This window comes from Melospiza melodia, chromosome 13 (assembly GCF_035770615.1).
Source record: "Melospiza melodia melodia isolate bMelMel2 chromosome 13, bMelMel2.pri, whole genome shotgun sequence".
NCBI lineage: Eukaryota > Metazoa > Chordata > Aves > Passeriformes > Passerellidae > Melospiza > Melospiza melodia.
Window position 1 is genome coordinate 19,640,060 of NC_086206.1, and position 20,793 is coordinate 19,660,852.

The 20,793-nt window shown below is 48.2% G+C and overlaps 1 protein-coding gene and 1 long non-coding RNA gene across 2 annotated transcripts in view; one reads left to right on the forward strand and one right to left on the reverse strand.

Moving 5' to 3' along the window:
* The window catches only part of LOC134424384 (uncharacterized), a 69,075-nt gene extending 48,360 nt beyond the window's left edge, over positions 1-20,715 (forward strand). Inside the window, exons 6-8 of the long non-coding RNA XR_010029402.1 lie at positions 4,307-4,387; positions 12,180-12,321; positions 19,535-20,715. This is a non-coding gene — a long non-coding RNA (uncharacterized LOC134424384). The remainder of the gene's footprint in view (positions 1-4,306; positions 4,388-12,179; positions 12,322-19,534) is intronic.
* On the reverse strand, positions 673-20,763 carry COTL1 (coactosin like F-actin binding protein 1). The gene is made up of 4 exons (XM_063168119.1): positions 20,639-20,763; positions 20,176-20,258; positions 9,755-9,912; positions 673-1,994 (listed from the first exon to the last, which is right to left on the reverse strand). The coding sequence occupies exons 1-4, from the start codon at positions 20,713-20,715 to the stop codon at positions 1,884-1,886; spliced, it is 429 nt and encodes a 142-aa protein (XP_063024189.1). The 5' UTR covers positions 20,716-20,763; the 3' UTR covers positions 673-1,883.
* Positions 20,764-20,793: the final 30 nt, after the last annotated feature.

A 20,793-nucleotide genomic window follows, 5' to 3' on the forward strand; every position in this document is an offset into this window, starting at 1 on the left:
TCTGCTGAGCTCTTTCTTGAGCCCTCACCACAGCTGGTGCTGATGAATTTCTTGTGATGGTGCTGCCAGGCTTCACAACCAGGCAGAGATTTGTGCCACAGGGTGTCAAATTCGAGTTTATCGTGGTCACTGAACCAGCAAGGCAAAGCCTCAGAGCATCACAAGCTCTCTGCAAAGCCTCTTCCCATTAGTGATCCCTGTCCCTGCTGTCAGTCCTGTAAAAAACATCCATTTCCTTCTTTCAGGGCAAGGTTTAGGAAGTCCTGTCCAGAACTGTAATGCCCCATGTGACCCTGTGCAGGAAGCTGCAAAACTTGTCTGAAAGTGTTGTTCTTGTTCCCAAATCTATTCCTGACCTCTCTACGTTTATTTTCTGTGGCTGTGAAATTCTCTTTGACCTAATTACAATTCCCACTTGGTGTTTTGGCACTGGAAATGGAGGAGCAGAGCTGCTGAACAAAAAAGTGTGTCAGGTGCACTGTGGTCACCTCTGCCTCTCGAGCAGAGAGGAGCAGACAAGGGCTGGGATCATTTTACACCTAAGCCAGTGTTTAATTCTCCTAATAGCCCCAAGATTGCAGCAGCTCAAAGCTTCCCACCAAGGATTAAGAAACCTCCTAAATATGGGTTTGTTGCAGGGATGGTAAAAAGAACAACAGAGTCTCTGAGAACTGTTCTTGAAAAACATTTATTCTGTCATGGATTTACAGCTCTGACTCCCAAGCCCCACAGCCTCTCCCAGCAGGTCATTCTGGGCACAGTTACCCTGGATGGAAAAACAAAAGCCATACAAAGGAGCCCCCCAAACAAACAGTTTGGTACCAAAGTGAGCCCAGGTTCTCTCTGTGCTGTTGGATGTTTAACCCCAGCTGGGATGGAGCTGCCCTGCCCCATCCCTTGGGCCCAGCTGGAGGATGTTCCCTGCCAAAGGCCCCAAGGAACTGAAGATGTTGTGTTTAACTGCAGAATAACCAGGGGGGACGGGTAGGGAAGGATTCAGCAGCTGCTGTTTTTTTCAGACATCATTGAAAAAGGACATCTATGCATTTCAGTTTCACCTCCTGAGCCCCAGCATTAGCAAAGTCAGATACAAACCCAGAGACCAACGTACACAAAATAGTGACCAAGATCCAGACATTTCTAAGCCCCTCAGTTTACTGTGCTGTGACACCTCCAGAAAGCAACAAAACCCACTTTAGGATTGTGGTGGATCTTATTTTTAAGAGGGAGGGACAGAGATGCAGCACAGAGCATAGCAACTGTCAAGCAATGTTTAAGGCAAATTTATTCCCATTTATCAGGAGTCAAAGAAATGGTTTTGTTTGTTGGCTTTGTTGTTGAAGCTGTTAGATAACATCTCAGCTGGACATTTCTGCTTAGATGATTTAATCAGAGTTTGAGGGAAGTCATCTCAAGCTGATCTGAGCCTGGAACAGCAAATAATGTTATTCCCAAGAATATCAGTCAGAACAAATTTTTCAAAAATTAAAATAATTGATGTTCAGAACTCCCTCAAAACTTTCTTCCCTCAGAGACCAGGTTGAGCCCAAGTAAAACACACAGACATGAAGAAGGACACAGTGGCAAGCCTCTACAAACACAGGGCTGAGTAGGGCCAAAGCAGAGCCAAACCTAAATTCCACAGGTGTGAAACAGAGTTATGAGTAAAAAAAGGGGGGAAAAAAGAAAAACAGAGCCCCAGAGAGGAATGTTTGATGAGAGAGAATGGAAAATAAAAGTCCTCTGAATGCAAAAAAGGGAGTTCTTAGGTGCAGCCACAGAAAGCTGGGGAGTTCAGTTGCCTCATCTCTCAGGTGTGTTAGTTTGTTGTGCCTTTGCCCTCCCTTGGAGATGCAGGTGATGGTGCCAGGAGGTTCCTGCCTTTACTCAGTCTGTGCATCATAATTAGCCCCCCCTGCTTTCTTCAGCTCGTTCTTGATGTAATCCTCATCCAGCTCTTTGTGGTCACTGATCACAAATTCTTTGGCAAAGTTCTGTAAGAGATAAAGAAAAAGCCTGTTAACAAAGTGGGGTATTTTAAATTAGCTGATTGAAGGTTTGTTATCCAGCTTCCCTGGGTGTCTGAGCTGCATCCCCTGATCTCCTGTGGCTGGGATGATAAATAGCAAGCTGTGGATGAGACAGAGGGCTGGTGAAGGCAAAACTCAACATTTAACCTGGAAAAATGTTATGTATTCCACAGCCACTGGCTGCAGGCCCAGTGCAGGGGTGCAGGGATGCACAGGCCAGGTTAGGTCAAGTTCCCTAAGCAGTATGAGAACTGAAACCCTCAAAATTACTGACCTCCTGACCACCAGTGACCCTCAGCATAATCTTGGCCAAGTCACTAATCCTCTCTGTGCCCTTTTTAGGGCCTCTTCTCCTAAAAAAAGAACAGCACAACACCAGAGTGCACCACAGTGTCACACCTGAGAAGGACTGAGCAGCACAGGGATGCTGCCAGGAGCAAACACAAGGCAGACATTGCCCCAGACAGGCTGTGCACAGGCTCTGCCCTGTGCTTTGTGTCCCAAGTGAGCTCCTGGATGGATGCAGGGCAGTTTCCTCCCTCTGGAGAGCTCTGCAGCTCCTGGAGCTGGGCAAGCCCCAGGCAGGGCTGGGATGAGAGGCTGGGACACAGAAAACCTTGCTGGGAGCAGAATGGGACCCGGGGTGCCTTTAGGGCTCCTGTCAGAGCAGTGGCAGCTCAGGGATTTTTTCCCTTGTTGGGGCCTGTCCTTCCTGCCTCCCAGCAGGGCTGGCATGGCATCCATGTGTGTGCACAGCCATTCAGCAAACAGCCTGTTTGCTGCTTGCTTTAGCATTTTCCTCCCCTTCCTAACCACAACTGAGAGCACTGCTTGAGTCTCCCTTCCCCCACGTGACAAACACAAGCATCCACTGCACTCCACCAAAAACATGAATAAATATCCCAACAGTTTTGCTGAGACATCTCAGGGAATCTGCAATGCCCCAATCCCTGGGCAGTGAGTTCCCCAAAAGGCGATGGAGAAGGAGGGAAAGCTTTGGGAGGGCAGCAGGAATCTTGTGTGGGTCTCCCTGGCACGGGCACAGGGGGGCTCCTAATTGGTTTCAGCCTCTAAGCCATGGGAGAGCTCTTTATTGGCAGCATCCCAAGGGTCTGAGTTTGGGATCAGAGTCAGATAAAGGAGGGGATGGAGGAGGATGCAGCTTGAAAGAGCCTCAGCACCCCTTTCATGCGGTGGGAGAGATGGAAAGGATGGAAGCAGCTCCCTCCTCCCCGCTCTGGGCTGGGGCTGATCCTGTTTCACACTCAGGAAATCCTCGGAGCTGCTCTGCTGAGCCCGAGGGGCTGCTCCAGAGTGCTCAGCAATAACAGCCCTGCCTGCAGTGCCCGCCTTTCCTGGCCATGGGGACAGAACAGGCACTCACCCATGGCTTGGCAGAGTGCAGGGAAAATGGGAAAGACATTGCTTTGTAGAGAAAAACAAATCCTTTTCTTTTCTTTTTTTTTTTTTTTTTATAAGACAGAAATAAAGAGGCAAACTGCCCAAACCATCAGATTTAGTCATGCTCACGAGTGTCCTACTTCCAGGTCTCCAGGGTGACATCTCTGCAAAGCTCAGCCCTTGCTAAGACCCACCCCAGCATTTTCAGCTGTTTGATGCTCCTGTGTGAGTTTTGAGCTGAGCCTTTTCAATTCCTTTTCTATGGCACCAGGTTTAACACATTTTCCTCACCTTGGGAGCAGATTATCCAACACTACATGATTTCAGGGTGAGTCTTTGCCCTGCTTTAGTGAGAAGTGAGGCAGGTCCATAAAACCATTTCTGAGAGGGATTCCATGAAAAGTGTATTTTATAAGTGTGGGAAGGGTTTTCTTCAATGAAAGAGTGTATTTTATAATGAAAAGTGTATTTTATAATGAAAATGTATTTTGTAAGAGTGGGGAGGGTTTTCTTCAATGCCCACTCTGCAGAATCCAGCTGATTCTGAAATTGAAACTGCAAGTGCACTCATGCCCAAACAGAGGAGAATTCACCACATGTGCCACACAGTAAATATAATTACTCAATGCCTTCTCAAGCAGACACTTATCCAGATGATTCCTGGGTGATGATCTGTGGGCATCAGCCACCATTTCACCAAAACACCCTGCAATGAATGAACAGTATCCCCCTAGCAGTGGCCAGATGGGTTCTGCTCTCAGCCACTCTTAAATATCCTCTTAGCTGACTGGGCCACCTCTTGTGCCAGATTTGTACCCTCAGAGTGCAATCTGGGTCACTGCTATTAATAACTCTGCTTTATTCCATTCTCTCAGGCTGCTCCTTGGTTCCTCACACCAGCTCTGACCCACCATGGTGCTCCTCAAGCCTGGCCCCAAGGAGGGAAGATGCTTTTGGTGAGTTTGGTGCCTGGAAATTGTGATTTTAACATCCTGCTTGACCTTCTCCAGCCACAGCCTCCCTCATCACTCTGAATTTACTGTCTGAGCTCTCTGAGCTTTTGTCCAGGCTGCAAATCCTAAGGCACAGTGCATAACTCTGATGCTTGGGCCCTTGATTTGCTGACATGTGTCTTCATCTTACATCCTCCACTTCCTTTTCCCTTCTCCTCCCCCCAACCCCAGGCTTTCCACAACCACAGCAAGCCCTGCCAGTGAATTCTAGCCTTTGTCTTCACCCCAGTCAGCAGCAGCCTCCAGATAACAAAAACAATGATGCCATTTATCTTTATCACTCTCACAACACAGCAGTGACCACAGGCTCTTTGCTTTGCCTCTCAAATCAGTGACCAGCACACAGAAATACTGAGATTCACTCCTGGCTCTCCAGTGCTCCTCTCTGGCTCCAGCTCCTCTTGGTGCCTGAGGTCACAATTTTGAAATCCCACACCAGGCAAAGACTGAGAGGGCTCCAACCATGCAGGAGCAGAGAAGGAGCCTGCACCCTCCATGGGAAACATGAAATTTGTGCAGAAAGCTCAATCCTTCTCTTCCAGCCAACTTAAAGGGGGAAAAAAGGGGTGGAGTAGATTTTCTTCCTCTCTTCCAAGCCCTGAATGTTTAGCATATGGGCCATAAAATTTCCCTAAATTGCTCAAGGGAAAATCCATGTGATGCAGATATTGTACCAAACCAGGTCTGCAGAGGCCCTTACAAATCCCAGCCTGGGGAGCTTGAAGCCAGGAGTAAAATCCTTGTATAGTCCACAGACACTTCCCAGCAGCCACAGATGGTGCCAGGTAGCTGAGCAGCTTCTTGCCATTTTTTATTTATTTTATTTTTACTGGGGCTTCCAGCAGCTTCTGCTGATGTTCAGAACCCTCAGTTCTACTCTGCTTAATGTCACCACTCCCATGCACTGGTCACCTCAGCCTCAGTGCAGATGCAGAGCAGAGGAGGTGACATCTCCCAGGTTTCTTTTCCCACAGGGTCTGAGTCCCAGCCCTACAGCAAACCTGCTCCTGCACTCAGCTGTCAGACTCCAAGCTCAGCAAAAACCCTCTCTTCAAATCCACTGCCTGCCAATTTTACATGGAGCAGTTCCAGACTGTGAGAGAAGCCAGCCCAAACCTCTGGCAAACACTTGTCTCAGCAATGGGAGCTGCATTTCAGCTGCTCTGCAAATTCTCCCTGCTGTGCTCCATCCCACTGCAAGAGTCACAAGTCTGTGTGTCAGACACAGGGAGATGAGAAGCTGCTGATTCTGATCCTCTTCTCTAGACTTGGAGTTCTTGTAAATCCATATCCATTGGGTATGGTCATTACAGTAAACCAGAACAGGAAAAAACAGCCCAAAAGGAGAATTTATTTTGCCTTCCCAGCAGGATCTCACTCACCCTCATGAGTAACTGTGACATAGCTGCTCCCTGTGAGTTTGATTTCCTGCCTCTAACAAAGCTGTTGAACTTTCTACTTTAATTCAGCTATTTCATCTTCTGCTCAGGACTCTGTACTCATATGAGAAAACCAAAGCACATTCAGGGAATTCTGTGGGATCCCAAAATCAGGGACAGGGACCCCATCAGTGGGGCTCCCTCATGGGACACATCATCAGTGCAGTGAGAAATCCAGAGGAGAAGGGAAAGGTGAGCAAAAAAAAAGAACTGGGTATGAGCTGCAAAACAGGAACCCAGTAGAGCTGTTGACATCATGCAAGCCAGATGAATTCCTCACCAAAAATAATGATGAATAAAATGCCTTGAATATTTGCTCACAGAAACAGAGCTGTTTTACCCTGAATATGAATTAGGGAAATAACAGAGCACATGATTTTGTGGGGGAAGGAGTGCTGATGAAAACAGAGTCAAAATCCATGGAAAATCTGACAAACTGGCAAAGATTGGGCAGTTCCTTTGCTGGGAGAGTCCTGCAGGACATGAATTCAGCCCTGTCAGGAAAAAGACCCCAGTGCTGCCTGAGGAAGAGTTAAAATCTGGTAGGAAATGCAGTCATGAAGGGACAGAGTTCACAGAGAGGAAGGAGCACTCAGAGGGAAACCAAGTCCCGGCTCCATTTCTTTGGTGTTTGCATCAGAACCACCCCCCTGCAGCACCAGGGGCCACTCCCAGTGCCTGGGCTGGTCCTTGCTGTGGGGTCTGGTGACCAAAGGGCAGCTGGCAGGGGACATCAGGGCTGTGGGTGCCTCTCTGAACACATCTGCCAGCTCACCCTGGGCACTAGGTGACACATGGCTGCTGCCTAAGCAGAAATCACTGCTCCATGAAGTTCCCAGTTGCTTAGATTGTTCTAGGGGCAGGTTTACACTCTACCCCAGAAATTATCTCCCAAATATCTTGAGCAGCTGCCTGCAATGGGAAATTCTGTGCCATTCTTCCCCCATTAGACCTGGCCTTGGCATGGAGAGGAGCCCATGGGTAGGAGGTGGGATTGTGCATCTCCTGTCTCCATTTCACAGCAGTCTCACACAGCAGGACTTAGCTAGACTCATTTTTACAGATAAATACTTGTTCCCCATCCTGGCCTTACTTCTCATCTGCTCCCAGCTGAACCAGGCTGCAGGCTGGAGCCAACATTTCCTGCTGAGTTTAGGAGGAAAGGATGGAAAAATAAATGGCTGTGGGGAAAAAAAATAGCTCCTGATAGTTCCTTAAATGGATTTGTCTACAATCCAAAAGAAATACAATAAACTCAAAACCCCTTTTCCAGCAACAGTAAAGAGCTAATGAGCATGGGTCCAAGTAGGGCCAGAAGATCTGGCTCCCATCTAGCACAGATCAGAAGAACTACAGCTATTTGTAGCAAATGAGATCCATCCCTGTCATTTTACAGTTATTACAGCTAAAAATCAATTGTTCTTTCTTCCTGAGAGGTTTTCTGGCAACCTCCTGCACTCACTATCAGCACTCCAGAGCCACCTCCCCGTGGATTTCACAGCACCTGCTCCTCCTTCCAAGGGAGGAACACAAAATTTGCCAGGGCAGCCCAGTTCCTCCCTCTGCTCTGTAATAGTTCACAGCCCATAATCCCCTCCTCACCAGTTCATGTCCCTGTGTGGCAGGCATCATTTTCCTGATGGCAGGTGCTTCTGGGAGCCCAATCACCATCCCTGGTGGGATCCTCTTTATCCCAGGGCTGGCAGGAGGTGCCTGAGCTGACTGGCTCTCCCTTGGTCTCACAAGAACAGCAACATTTATTGGTGTTTGCTGAGCCCTGAGCAGAGCTCAGCCCAGCTCATCAGTACAGCACAGGATATAAACCAGGAATCTCCTCACACTTGGGTGTTAAATAAAGACCCACAGGTGCTTTGGCAAGTAGTACAAGATTGTGAGAGCCCTTCAGGGTTTGCTGAGGGCTTCTCAGAGTGAAGAGCTGCTCTTCTGGAACCCCAAACTGTCCCTTGTGCAGCTCAAAAATCCTCCTTGTGCCACCTTTCCACAGGGTGAGTGCACCTGTGGGCCCAACTGCACCCAGACCAAAAACCTCCCACCCTAGGGCACTGATTATTCTAAATGATGAACCAACACTGCCTCAGATTTGGAGTTTATCATTAAAGAAAAAAACAAGTGTATTTTTCTATGTACAACTCACATCTCAAATAATCTCCATAAGAAACAGAACACTGAGAATGTACCTGAAGGTCAAGGGAGCTGCTAAGAGTGAAATAGCTCTGGGATAAACTCCCTCCATTAAATTTCAGCTGGACTTTCTTGTCCTTGTTTATTCTGACAGATTACCTGCAAGGTCACAGGCATACAAAGAAGAAAATGGTTCTGCTTTATCTCACTGCACTCAGAGGGATTCAGTTGCATATCAAGAACTATTCAAAATACTTGTCAAGATAATTTCTTCTGGACAGGAGTTCACCATTGCTGTGACATTCAGAAATGCTTTGCAAGCATTTATAGACAAGGTTGCTCAGTAAAAGTGTATCAAGCACCAGTTGTATTGTTTTTGTATTTTAGTACAGACTAATTGGAATATGAAAGCTTTTAAGTAACAGCCAAGAGTGGTTAATGCTCCACCAGATTATTAACTTGCACAGACTACTAATCAAAGATGAAACAAGTGAAATTGCAAATTATATGTAACAGACCTAGGGACAGAACTGAGCACAGTGCTCAGGAATGCTATTCAACTCAACAGGAATACATTGTCTAAACAGATTTTAAAGAAAATTTTGGGCTTAGTGACTCATATGAGAGTCATTCATTAGTACTCTATAATTTCATCTTCAGCTACAATTACGCAGTTTCAGCTGCTTCCCATGAGCAGAAACTTGCTTTCCTGTCTCTCAGGTGTCATTCTGGAAGTTTCTTTGGAGAACAGGCCCCTCTGAGTCGTCATTCTGAAACATTCAGCGCCAGAGTTTATCCTCTGGAAGGACAGGAATGTATCATCTTCATTCTTCTTATCTAAATGCAATCTTCTGTATCATATAAACTACCAAAGAGTCGAGAGGGCTTCATTCTCACCCTTCCAGTGTCCTGTTGGGAGGTTTCTTTACACTGGCAAGAGCTCAGTTATTGAGGGAGATTAATTTAATCATCAGCCTGTTATCCAAGAGCATAAACAAAACCATTTCTCATGCTCTGGTGAGCTGGTTCTGTGTTTCAATGGAAGAGCTGATTTTGCTCTAAATACTCCTCCTGAAGAAACATTCCAAACATCAGCATCCTCTCCATCACAGCCAGGTCTCAGCTGTGCCTCCCAGAGTCACTTCTCTCCTGGCTGTTGTTTGTTCTCACTTGGACTGAGCACATTTCTCTTTCCCCTGCTACGCCCAAGGCCAAACAAAGCCTGTTCACATCTAGTTAGCCATTAAGAGCTGTTAGTTAATTGGTGCCACGGGGACTTCAGACTTTGGGTGATTAGCTCCACAAATCCACCGTGCAAAGGCAAAAGGCCTCTGGAGAAGTTTAAACAAGGGTGTGGGTTTTCCTGTTTAATTTTACCTGCTGAACTGAATACTGCTGATGATCACTCAATAGTGAGTTATTTCCATAGCAAGGAAGGGGATGGGAGACATCTCAGTGGTGCCAAGGAGGGGAGTGCAGAAATTCCCTCCTCATGAAATAGCTAAAGCAGCCTTAAGCTCAAAAGATGCTCCTTTATGCCTGAGTGCTCAAAGGGCAGATGTTAAGCCTTCCTAGGAGGAAGACAGGCAATAGGAAACTGTCTTCTTTTTAAAGGATTAACTCCTGAGTTGGAGGATGAGCCAACCCTTCCCTCTCTCTGCCTCCTGCTGCTGTTGGTACAGAGAACAGCCATGGGAGCTGCTGGTTAGGAGCAAAAGGAAGAGCTTACCTGTACTACTTCCTTGACCAGAGTCTTGTCAGTCCCAGTTTTGGCTCTCTGCAGGCCACTGACATCCTCTCCAATCCAGGTGATGAGGGCAAACTTGACTCTCTTGCTCATGGCATCGCCGGTGGTGAATCGGACAAAGCCGAACAATCGCACATCGTCTGCAATGAGGCAAAAAAGGGACCAAAGGATTAAAACCAGCAACATCCCTGCCTTCCCTTCTCCAGGGTGAGCCTACTGTTCCCAAAAACCAAGGCAAGGCACTGATCCTGTGTTCAGTGCCAGCATTTGGGAATCAGGGGGCAGGACAGGGCTCTGCTCACATGCCCTGTGCTTGCAAGGTGTGCTTTGCCCGTGTGGGCTCTGCCCCTTCTGGGTTCTCTGAGTTACTGGGAGGAAAATGGCTGTGCTGGACACCCCACACCACAGTGGAAATGGCTAAAATATAGTCAGCAGGCAGGTCAAGAGCACAGTTACACATTGAGCCAAATAATTCATCTGCAGGTCTGTTGAAGAAGGGAAGACAGTGATATCCTGGTGTCTCTTTCTTACAGAACAGCAGGATTAGGGTCACACTTTATAACATTGCCAGAAACCATTACCATATCCTCATGTCTCTTTCTTACAGAATAGCAGGCTTAGGGTCACACTTTATAACATTACCAGAAACTGGCCATTGTGCAAGTGTGAGCTTTCTCCCTCCTGCCATCCATTTCTGGCTCACTTGTAGTATGAGTTTACAAGAAGGAGGGGAGAGGAAGGAGGAAAAGAAAAATCTGCAATGACTTGCCCAGGTGTGTTTTTCTATTCCGTCCAAAGCCCTGGAGGGAAAAGCCCTGGACTTTAGAGCTGTGCTGATCCCTGTTTCACAGCTGGCTCGTGCTACATCACACCAGACTGATTTAGCCTGGCCATATGTGTGACAACCTTGCAGACTCTTATCTCAGAGAGCTCCTTCCTCCATCTCCTGTGACTCATGGAGCAGTTGGAAGCTTCCTGATCAGGAGCAAGCACCATCCCCCTGCATCCCCAGGTTCAAGGGATGCTGGAACCTTCCACCAGGAGGGCAGAAAGCAGAGCAGATGGACGCTTGTGCAATTGTGGGATATTCCTAATAATCAATATTTCAATCTTCATCTCTCAGAGGTCACTTAAGGCCTTTAAAGGAGGTGACTCAAAGCAGAAGAACAAACCTGCTGTTAGAGAAGACTCCTGGTAATCCTGGCACACTTGTTGTGGCCAGTTCAATGTGCCTTAGAGGGATTTGCTGGGTTGACTAATTGCCAGGTGAAAATGTAGGCTCCAGGTGTAGGAATGACTGCCAACATCCCCAGCAGACTCTGTGAGCAGCCAGGACAGCCCCAGGAGCTCTGGAGACAGGGGAGAAGCAGCTCTAAGTTGCTCATCCCCTGAAAATAAGCTGCTAGAAATCAATGCTAAAAAGAATTTGGATATTCTCTGCAAGCTAACAGATCTCAGAGCTTCTTTAGCACTTTGATTTGCCAAAGTGTGGACAAATACAAATTTTCCTTGATAAAAGCAAAGACTTTTTTAAGTCTGAAAAAAATCCACCTCTGCTCTCCCTGTTTTATTCTCTTTATTCTTTTTTATTTTTTTGTCACTGACTAATACTGGGCAAACTGGAAAATGGATGTAGGGGGTGTGTGAGCCAGTACAATGTTCAAAACAAACTCCTCTGAAGATTTCAAAATAGAAACAAAAAGAAAGATCTTATTCAGAGGAAAAATCCAGATGGATCTTTGGAAGGAGAGAAAGAGTCGTGTATCAACAATGCAGGCAAACAAAACTTCTCTCTCAGCTGCCCTGCTGCTGGTGAGTGCAGGAAATGCACGTGGGGGCTGCTGGTTCTGACAGCAAATCCTCTTCCCAAGATTGATTAGAGCCATAAATGAAGCGACAGCCAGGAAATACCCAAGGTGAAGAGAGACAGTAAATCCCCTAATGTTACAATTAACAGCTCCAGGAGCCAGCCTTGCTTCCCCTGCTCTGACAGCAAAGGAGGCCACACTGCCCAGAGCTGTCCTGTGCCTCCTCTGGGAACGGTCCTGGCAGTCCCAGGGTGCTGGGAGCTCCTGCACTACAGTGGTGTCACACCCTTCCCATGGAGCCCTCTGTCCCCACCTCGGGTTTTCATCCCTGTCACAGAGCCTGAACACTGCAACGTGCCCCTTTGTGATAAAGATAGTGGAAAAAAGATAATGAATGTGAAAAACCAGTGCTTTTTCATAGCAGCACAGAGAGGAAGCTCCAGGGATGCCCCATGACTGGAAGGGGCTTGGAGCAATCTGGGACAATGAAAGGTGTCCCTGCTTATGACATGATCTTTAAGGCTCCTTCCAGCACAAACCATTCTGGGATTCTGTGAATTTGTCAGTCAGAATAACTTCCCTTTGACATTATCCCACAGCTCACTGGCAGCAGCAGGATTTGCTTCTCAGCAGAACTCTCAGTGCTTGCCCATCCTGGCTGAAGACAGCCAAATGCAGCAGTTCCAGCTTTCATCCCTGAGATCACCTGAGCATGAACAACCCTTTACTTCACCATGTCCTGTAAGTTTAATGAGCACCTGAGGTTGGACTGGGGCTCTGAGTCACCTTTGGGCAGATTTTCCTGGGGCTGCCTCACCTGTGGGGGCTTGAAGGGGTCACACCCAGCTGGGTCCTGTCTCCTCCTGCCTCCCCATGGAGTTTAAACCCCACTGGAGGCAGAGCAGGCTCTTTAGCACAAACAGGATATTTAGCACAAACGTGATGCCTTAGCTGCTGCACACAAAGCCAGAGGGAATGTGAATTGGAGCCCTGAGCAATTAACATGTCTCAGTTCCTAAAAGGGCATCAGGGACGGATGGAGAGGTTTTTAGCACTGGCTCAGCCTGGCTATAAGCCTCTCCAAGTGCAGGTCAAAATCCCCGAGCAGAAGTGGCTGAGTTTCACAATTAGTCTGAAGCGTGTTCAGAGTGATAAGGGGATCAAAACGCAAGTTCTTCCCTAGTGCCAGATTTCCTCTTTCACAGTTCATCAGTTCTGCCCTGCCACATCAGCTCCCCAGGAAGTCATCAATGCCATCAGTGCCAATTCCCTGAGAAATCTCAAGACATTAACATCCAGCAGCCCCTGCTCACACAAAAGCACTCACAGTGGTTTTAGGAATTTGCTGGGAGTGAGGGGAGCAGAACAAATCAGAGAGAGACAGCACAGATTGCCCCTGAAGGAGGAAATCCTGCCCAGAGCTGTGCCACCCCTTCCCAGCCACTGAGATGTGAATTTCAGGGCAGAGAGAAGTGAATAACGGGTCTGGGGAGAACGGAAATAGCAGCTTTATTTGAGATCACACAGGATCCAAACAGCAGAAATTAACAATGTTTATTCAATTAATACCACGGCTCCCTTCACCATGGCTGGACAAACAATGAGCAGCACAATGAATGCCTTAACCAGCATCACTTGGTATTTCTCTCCAAACTCTTTATTTATCACTAAGACAGGATTTTCCAAATATTCTGCTTAAGCTGCCCTTGGCTGTCAACAAACCTTGATGCCAAACTACAGAGATTTCCTTCATGGTATCCTTTCCTTTTTCTACATCCACTCAAGTGCTTTGGTTCAGCTGTGCTGAAAAATTCCCCCTTAGATTAAAATGCAGTGAGTCATCAGTAAAAGATAATAGCTGCAGGAAAGAAATTCACTGCCAAACCATCAGGGTTCTGAGGGCTCTGAGTGGCCAGGCCAGAGATCTGCCACAATAAAAACCCTGCTCCATGATAAAACCCCTGCTCCCAGCTTCACCTGCCTGCTGAACCAAGGTCACAGGCAGGTGATGGACTGACCTGCTTTTGTCTTCTGTCCAACATGAATTACCACAGCACATGACAGGTTCCATGAAGATTTAATTTGTTTGCTTCAATTGGATTAATATTAGATTAATTTGTCAATTTTCCACCTCTTCAGTCAGCCCTGTGGCCGCGTGCTGCAAGTGCAGACAGAAACGTTCCTTCCCTCTTCCTACACTGTTTTTTCCTCTTAAACCCTGCACTGAGCCCCCAGCTCTCGTGCAGGGCTGCCTTGCTACACCCCAAAGTGTTCATTAAACCATGTCAGACGTGTCTGACCCCACCACAGGACTTTGCTGGGCACCAAACCTTCTCCAGGTGACTTGGGGTGGCCCATGTGAGTGCAGGGACACAAGTGCATGGGGACACTGACCCCACAGTGGCTGCTCTGCTCCAGGGGGTGCTGCTACCCCAGTGACAGTCACAGCTCCTCTCCTGACCTGGGTGGATGCTGAGGGCAGGGTGGGAGCAGAAGGGGGACCCAGCTCTTCCCTGAAGGAAGGAATGGTGCTGTTGGCTGGCCAGAAGGGCCAGGCAGGCCCCAAAACACAGGGCAGGCAAAAGGTACAAAGCTCTTCTTTCCCTGCTCCTGTGCCCGCCATGGGATGGCAAAGGCAGACCCACAGCCATGGTATTTAATTAAACACCACAAAACCCAGAGCTACCATCAGTTACCACCACAAAACCAGAGTTACCATCAGTTACCATCACAAAACCAAAGAGTTACCAAGAGTTACCACAAAACCAAGAGCTACCATCAGTTACCATCACAAACCAAGTTACCATCAGTTACCATCACCAAACCAGTTACCAAAAGTTACCAAAAAACCAAGAGTTACCATCAGTTACCATCACAAAACCAAAGTTACCATCAGTTTCCACCACAAAACCAAAGAGTTACCAAGAACTACCAAAAAAAACCAAGAGCTACCATCAGTTACCAATACAAAACCAAAGAGTTACCAAGAGTTACCAAAAAAACCCCAAGAGTTACCATCACTGCAGGCCCTGACCCCATGAGTTACTCCCACAAAAATCAGTGAGAATATTCCCTGAATCCACCCCCTGTCCACAGCAGGGCCAGGCTAAGCCTGGGCTGCAGCTGGCAGCCAGGAGATCTCTGTGACCCTGCCAAGAGCACGTCCACACCGGCAGGGAGGGCACAGGGGCAGGGTGACAAACTCCATAAGCCACCCATGGCCCCAGGTCTTCCTTGAAATAGCCAGTAAGGGAAAGCAGGAGAGATGAACGCTGAGGAGGAAAAACAAAAGCAGTAGGAGATTGATTTACAAGGCCCATTTTAGCAACTTAAGATGCAGCCAAATGCAGATAAGCACCTATCTCATTATATGTCCTCGTGTGTTTTTACAAATCTTTCCTACAACCTCAGGTGCCAATGTTACCTTGGTGATCTCTCAACTCACAGCTCCTTCCTTTTTAATGTGCAGCCCAGGCTTTCTGGGACAATTGATCTAAACCCCAAAAAACTTGTATTTTTTATTAGGAGCCAATTTTATTTCTGTTTTCTAATATTTTATGTCAACCTCAAATGATTTTATAGGGTATTTATTTTCTGTTCTTCTAAAGATTTTCTGTTCTTCCTGCTGCTGAATGCCCACTGTGGTTTTGGGCTGATCTTTTCAGACACATGAATAACTATCCCATTTCATGCTGTCATTGCAATTATTTATCTGCACTGAGGCTTTCCAAATAAAAGGCTCATTATTTCTTTTGTCAGAGATGCATTGAAAACAGCTGTTCACATATGGCATGGGGGGAGGTGGGGGGAAATCCAGCCTTCTGACCACTCCATTTTTTTAATGGCAGAATACACACTAAAAAAATTAAATTAAACCACAGACAGAGCCAATGTGATGCTCTGCTGCTTCATAATAGAGACACTGAGGCAATGTCCAGGGCAGTCAGGTACAACAGACACACACAAAAGTTCACAGGATGTCATTTCAGTTGTAACTCATTCTGTTCTTCTCAGCAACAGCATCACCAGCCCAGTTATAAGACTTTGAAATTAAAAACGTCCCAAAAAAATCCTAAGAGCTGTCACATCCTTCCATACAATAACCTTCAACTCTTATCTATTTCTGGCCTCAAATGCACCAGCTCAGCTGTTTTTGTTTTTTTTTTTTTTTTTTTTTTCAAAGCGTCCTGATGGCACGTAGCACTAACCACCAAATTAATGCTTCCTCTGGAGCCAGGCCATCTGCAGATCTGCAGAGCAAGAGATGGAACTGGGGAGTAAAAGGGATCAGAAGCCTTGAATCAAGTCCTTGTTTAATGCAGAGGTAATCTGTGATGTTAAACCCAAACAGTCTCAGCCAGCAGACACAGGGGTGTCCACAGCAGGTGTTCAGTGGCCCTGACACAGTGAATGTCCTCAGCTCTGTGTCCTGACTCTGTGGGTCAGACCAGGGCCAGCACAGGCAGGACACTGGAAATTAGACAGGACACTGGCCCTTAGGCAGGACATTGGCCATGAGGCAGGACTGCAGGAGGAAGAGCCCCCAGGAGCCACCTCCAAATCACCCAAGGATGTGCCAGTGGCCCAAACCAACCTCCTTGGCCTAAACCAACCTCCTTGGCCCAAACCAACCTCCTTGGCCTAAACCAACCTCCTTGGCCTAAACCAACCTCCATGACCTAAACCAACCTCCTTGGCCCAAACCAACCTCCTTGGCCTAAACCAACCTCCTTGGCCTAAACCAGCCTCCGTGGCCTGAACCAACCTCCTTGGCTTAAACCAACCTTCTTGGCCTAAACCAACCTCCTTGACCTAAACCAACCTCCTTGGCCTAAACCAACCTCCTTGGCCTAAACCAACCTCCTTGGCCCAAACCAACCTCCTTGGCCCAAACCAACCTCCTTGGCCCAAACCAACCTCCTTGGCCCAAACCAACCTCCTTGGCCTAAACCAACCTCCATGACCTAAACCAGCCTCCTTTGCCTAAACCAGCCTCTGTGGCTTTGCTGTGGGATAGGCTGGAGGAGAGGTGTCACACACTGGGGCTGCCTTTGGGGGGCAGGGAAGATGGATGCCTGGCTCTAAGCAGGGTCTGAGTTGTCTGAGACAAACAGACCTTGACAGGGACACCACAACAGTGACTGACACACAGAAGTTCAGGGTCAGGCTGTATTTGCAGTTATCACCCCAGGACCCTGAACAAGAGGGCACTGAAGGAGCTCTTCTTTCCATGTTTCCTTCCTCTAGGAGTGGCAGCTGCTGTCCCCAAATGGGGATGGGGAAATGTGATAATTTAATGATGCTGTTTGTACAACCTTGCTGTTCCTGCACGAAGCTTAGTGAAGATGGAAGGAAGAAAAGACCCCTGGGCCAGGATCTGTAGCATGCAGGTCTGATGTGGGAGGTGCATCTGAGAGCACAGCAGAGGACAGAACCCACAGCAGGGCCACAGCAGCTCCTGGCTCAGGGCATGGGCCTCCCTGCCCCAGCTCAGCACCTGTGGCACGTGTGCTCCCCCAGCAGCCCCAGAGCAGGGCTGGAGGTGTGCAGAGCTGGTTTGTGACACGGCCTCCCTCAGCTGCTACTTCCTCTAAAAGAAGCAATTTCAGTTTCTCTCCTTTCCCTTTGTCCCCAGCCACTCTGGTTCCCCAAGCAGGTTTGCAGAGGCAGTGATGGGCATGGAAAGGGTTATGGATAGGGGGGGAAAAAGCAAAAGTAGGGGCTGTTACCAACAGCCCCCTGGCATGTGTCACTGTTCAAGGCAGGACATGCACCACAGGCAAAGAGATTCCAAAGTGGCACAAAAGCCCCTCCAGGTCCCAGAGCCACAGGAGGCAGCACTCAGTGACCCCGCCCAGCAGGGCAGCAATGGGTACCAAGGTGCTTTTCATGAGAATGGCTCCTAAAGAGAGCAGGAACACGATGTTTGCAGCTCAGAACAGCTGCTGCAGAAAGTGGAGCAGAGAGCTCTGACGGGGACTCTTTGCACTCTGAGATTTCAATCCCAGCTCCTGCTCTCACCTCTAACCACCAAGTGATGCTCAGCTTCTACCAGAGGCAGCTGCTGTACTTTGTGGCTTTCAGAGCAGCGTTTCTCACACAACAGGAATTCAAAACAAAGAAGTTTGTTCTGATACCAAGGTTTTTAAAATTTTTAATTGCATTTTTTGAAGCTGTTTGATAGCAGCTCCTCTCCTCTCCAATGAAACATAAAAGGAGATGGAAGAGACCAGGACGAAAGAGATGGAGCAACAAGAATAAATAATATTCAACAGCTTTTTCCATCCCTTGCTACTCTTTTTTACTGACTTTGTTTCAGTAGAAATATTCCAACCAACTCTACTTTCTTCCAGATGGGAAGGAAGTCTCCAACTTCACTGCTGGCCCAAGGTTTGATCCCTGACTGTGTCTAGCAGGCCAGGTGAACGTTTGCTGCACAGATGGAGGCTCCAAAACTTGCATCTCTTCCTTCCCCAACTGCATCACTGAAATTCGTGGGTGGAGGAAGATCTTTTTCAGCTCTCAGCCATGGACCAGGCACCTCAATTTGCCTTTTTTTTAAAGCCTCCAACAGCTGTGCTCCAGAGGTGCCTTTGAGGACAACTTCTTGGTCCTGGTGTGCCAGGGAACAGCCCTCAGCAGGTGCACAAGGGAAAGGGAAAGGAGGAACAGGGAGCAATGGAGCAGCTCTAAGGGATTTAACTCCCCATTAATGGCTAACAATACTCCACAAGTGCCCTATATTTAACTCTTTCCTTACTGAGCTTTTTTCTAAAATACAGAAAATTTCCTTTTTTTCTGTCTTGGGGTCAGCTTGGTTTGAGCTCTGTTTATAAGCCCTGTTAAGAACACAGATGTGGCCACACTCCAGAGTGCAGTGTGTGCCTCCACCATTTGTCATCCTCATCCTCCCCAACCCAACCCCTCCCTGTGCTCTGCCAAAGCCCCTCTGCCTGCTCAGCCACCCCAGGAAAGGATTCTCTTTGCCACAGGAAGGAGGAGAGGAAGTTCTTAAGTTCTTTTCTCTTCCAGAAAAAGCATTGAAAATCAGCTCAGACAAAAAGAAAGACAGGAACTGTATAAAGGCAAGGAGAGAAAATAAATGGGGAAGGTTCCCCTGCAAGCCTCAGGTGTCTGGAGACAGCAGAGATGCTCAGTTAAGTTGTTCAGGAGAGGAGACAGAGAACTCAGATCCTGAAGTCACTGACCTCCCAAGGGAACAATTAACCACTGCCATGAACTTGCACAGTGCTGAGCCCTGGGATTCCCTGGGTTCCAGGTAATTGCTCTTCCCTTCTGTTGCCCACTAAAAAGAGATGAGTGGGAAGGAGTTCCTGCAGTGCAGGATCAGCTCTTCTGACACCAACCACAACAGGACCTTTCCTAGTTCTGAGAATTTCCCTGCAGGTTCTCAGGAACAGCTGGAAGCGAGTGGCTGCATTAATCTCAGTGAGACCCCACTGCCAACATCGTAGCAGAGCAGCCTAAACCATCTTCATCTCATGGCTCCTTTCCGAGGACTAAAATACACTTTTCTCCTGTCAGATCAGAGCTGTCCTGCCCTCAGTTACTTTCCTAAGAGTTCTCCCCTTCCACTCAATAAAGCCCAGCCAAGCCCTGGGACTGCCAGCCCCACAGTGTCCCCATGAACTGCCCCACCTTGGGAGGGCAGAGACTGCTCAGCACAATTCCTCCACAGCTCAGACACAGAATTCTGAAAATGCCGGTGATTGATTGTACAGGAACTGGCTGAGTAAGTCTTTGTTATAATCCAGTATTAGTAAAAAATACTCCACATCTCACCTCGTTTGGTGACATTGTTAACTAGCAGCCAAGATAGGAGGAAAACTGATAAAAACTGAGAGAAAAATGAACCCCCCCCCTTTGTGAAACTCATCAAAAGTCACGATCAGAGGCAGTTAAACACTCCTGAATTTATCTTCATTTTCCCCAGGCTTTGTTCCTGCCCTGAACGTTCCACAGCCGGCAGCTCCACAATCCACTGCCACGTTTGAACCTGGAGCCGCAACAGTTGCGGTTGTGCAACGCCACATCTGCGATTGTTCGATTGTTTGCAGGGCTGGATTGTTCAGCCCAGCTTTGCAACGACCACCCTCCAGCCAGGTTTTGTGTCCCTAAAAAATCCCGGCGAGCCTTCCAACTGCAGTCACTTCGCTGTCTTTAAAAAGATTTTCAGAAGGATTTTATAAGTATTTCATTCCCAACGATCTGCACGACCGCATCTTTCTAGCCACAACCGAGTCGGGTTTTGCCCTGAAATTGCATTGCTAACAAGGCGGCCGTTGCTTATCAGGCGTTTTATCTGGTTTATAACCGAGGAGCAGCGAAAGATTGTGCAAAGAGGGGAGGAAGAGCCCAAAGGACGTGAAGTCTAAGGGTGAGACAAAGGAGCCGCTGGACTCTGGACTTGGGGGAGCTGCACTGTGTGGGGCTGAAAGGCGATCCCGCAGGACAGGGCGGGCAGGGAAGCAGCAGCAGCGCTAATCCCGGTCCCCCCAAGTTTCCTCCCGTCCTTTCCCCTCTCAGCGGGCACCCCTTGGCAGAAAGGGGCCAAGGCACGGAGACGGAGCTTACCTGTGCACTTCCTTTTGAAGGTTTCATAGTCTACCCCTTGGTCTCCAGGGACGATCGTAGAGCCATTGTACTTAAACGTCACCCTTCGGGGAGGGAGAAGACAAGGGGAAAATACAGTGAAAAGTCACCTTTCCGGATGGGGGGAAGGAAAGGGGAACAACACGTTTAAAGTCACCCTTTGGAATGGGGGAAGGGAAGGCGAAGAATACATCGAACAGTCAGAGTCTTTAGAAAAGGAAAGGAGGAGATGGGGAAGGCGAAGAATACATCGAACAGTCACAGTCTTTAAGAAGGGAAAGGAGGAGATGGGGAAGAATAGGCGGTGAAAAACCCATCCTTTAGGAAGAGAGGAAGAGGAGAAGGGGGCGAGATCTGTAGAATTCACCCTTTGGGGAGCGGGGAGAGAGGACAGCGAACCCCAGCGCCCCGCTGCCCGTCCGGGGGGATGCCGGGGGGCACCTACCAGTTCACCTCGGTGGCATCGTCCCTGACGAGGTTGTACGCCTCCCTGCACGCCTCCTTGTCGATTTTGGTGGCCATGGGGGCGAAGGGGAGGGGGGGGGCGCGGAGCGGCGCGGAGCTGGGGGGGCCGCGGCCGCCGCTGCTGCCGCACCGCGC

Bases quoted from the DNA above. Each gene is read 5' to 3' on its own strand.
- COTL1 (XM_063168119.1), bottom strand. From the start codon at position 20,715: ATGGCCACCAAAATCGACAAGGAGGCGTGCAGGGAGGCGTACAACCTC. The intron at 9,913-20,175 runs GTAAGCTCCGTC...GCCTCATTGCAG, and splicing joins CTTCAAAAGGAAGTGCACAG to ACGATGTGCGATTGTTCGGC. The intron at 1,995-9,754 runs GTAAGCTCTTCC...TATCTCTTACAG, and splicing joins TGGTCAAGGAAGTAGTACAG to AACTTTGCCAAAGAATTTGT.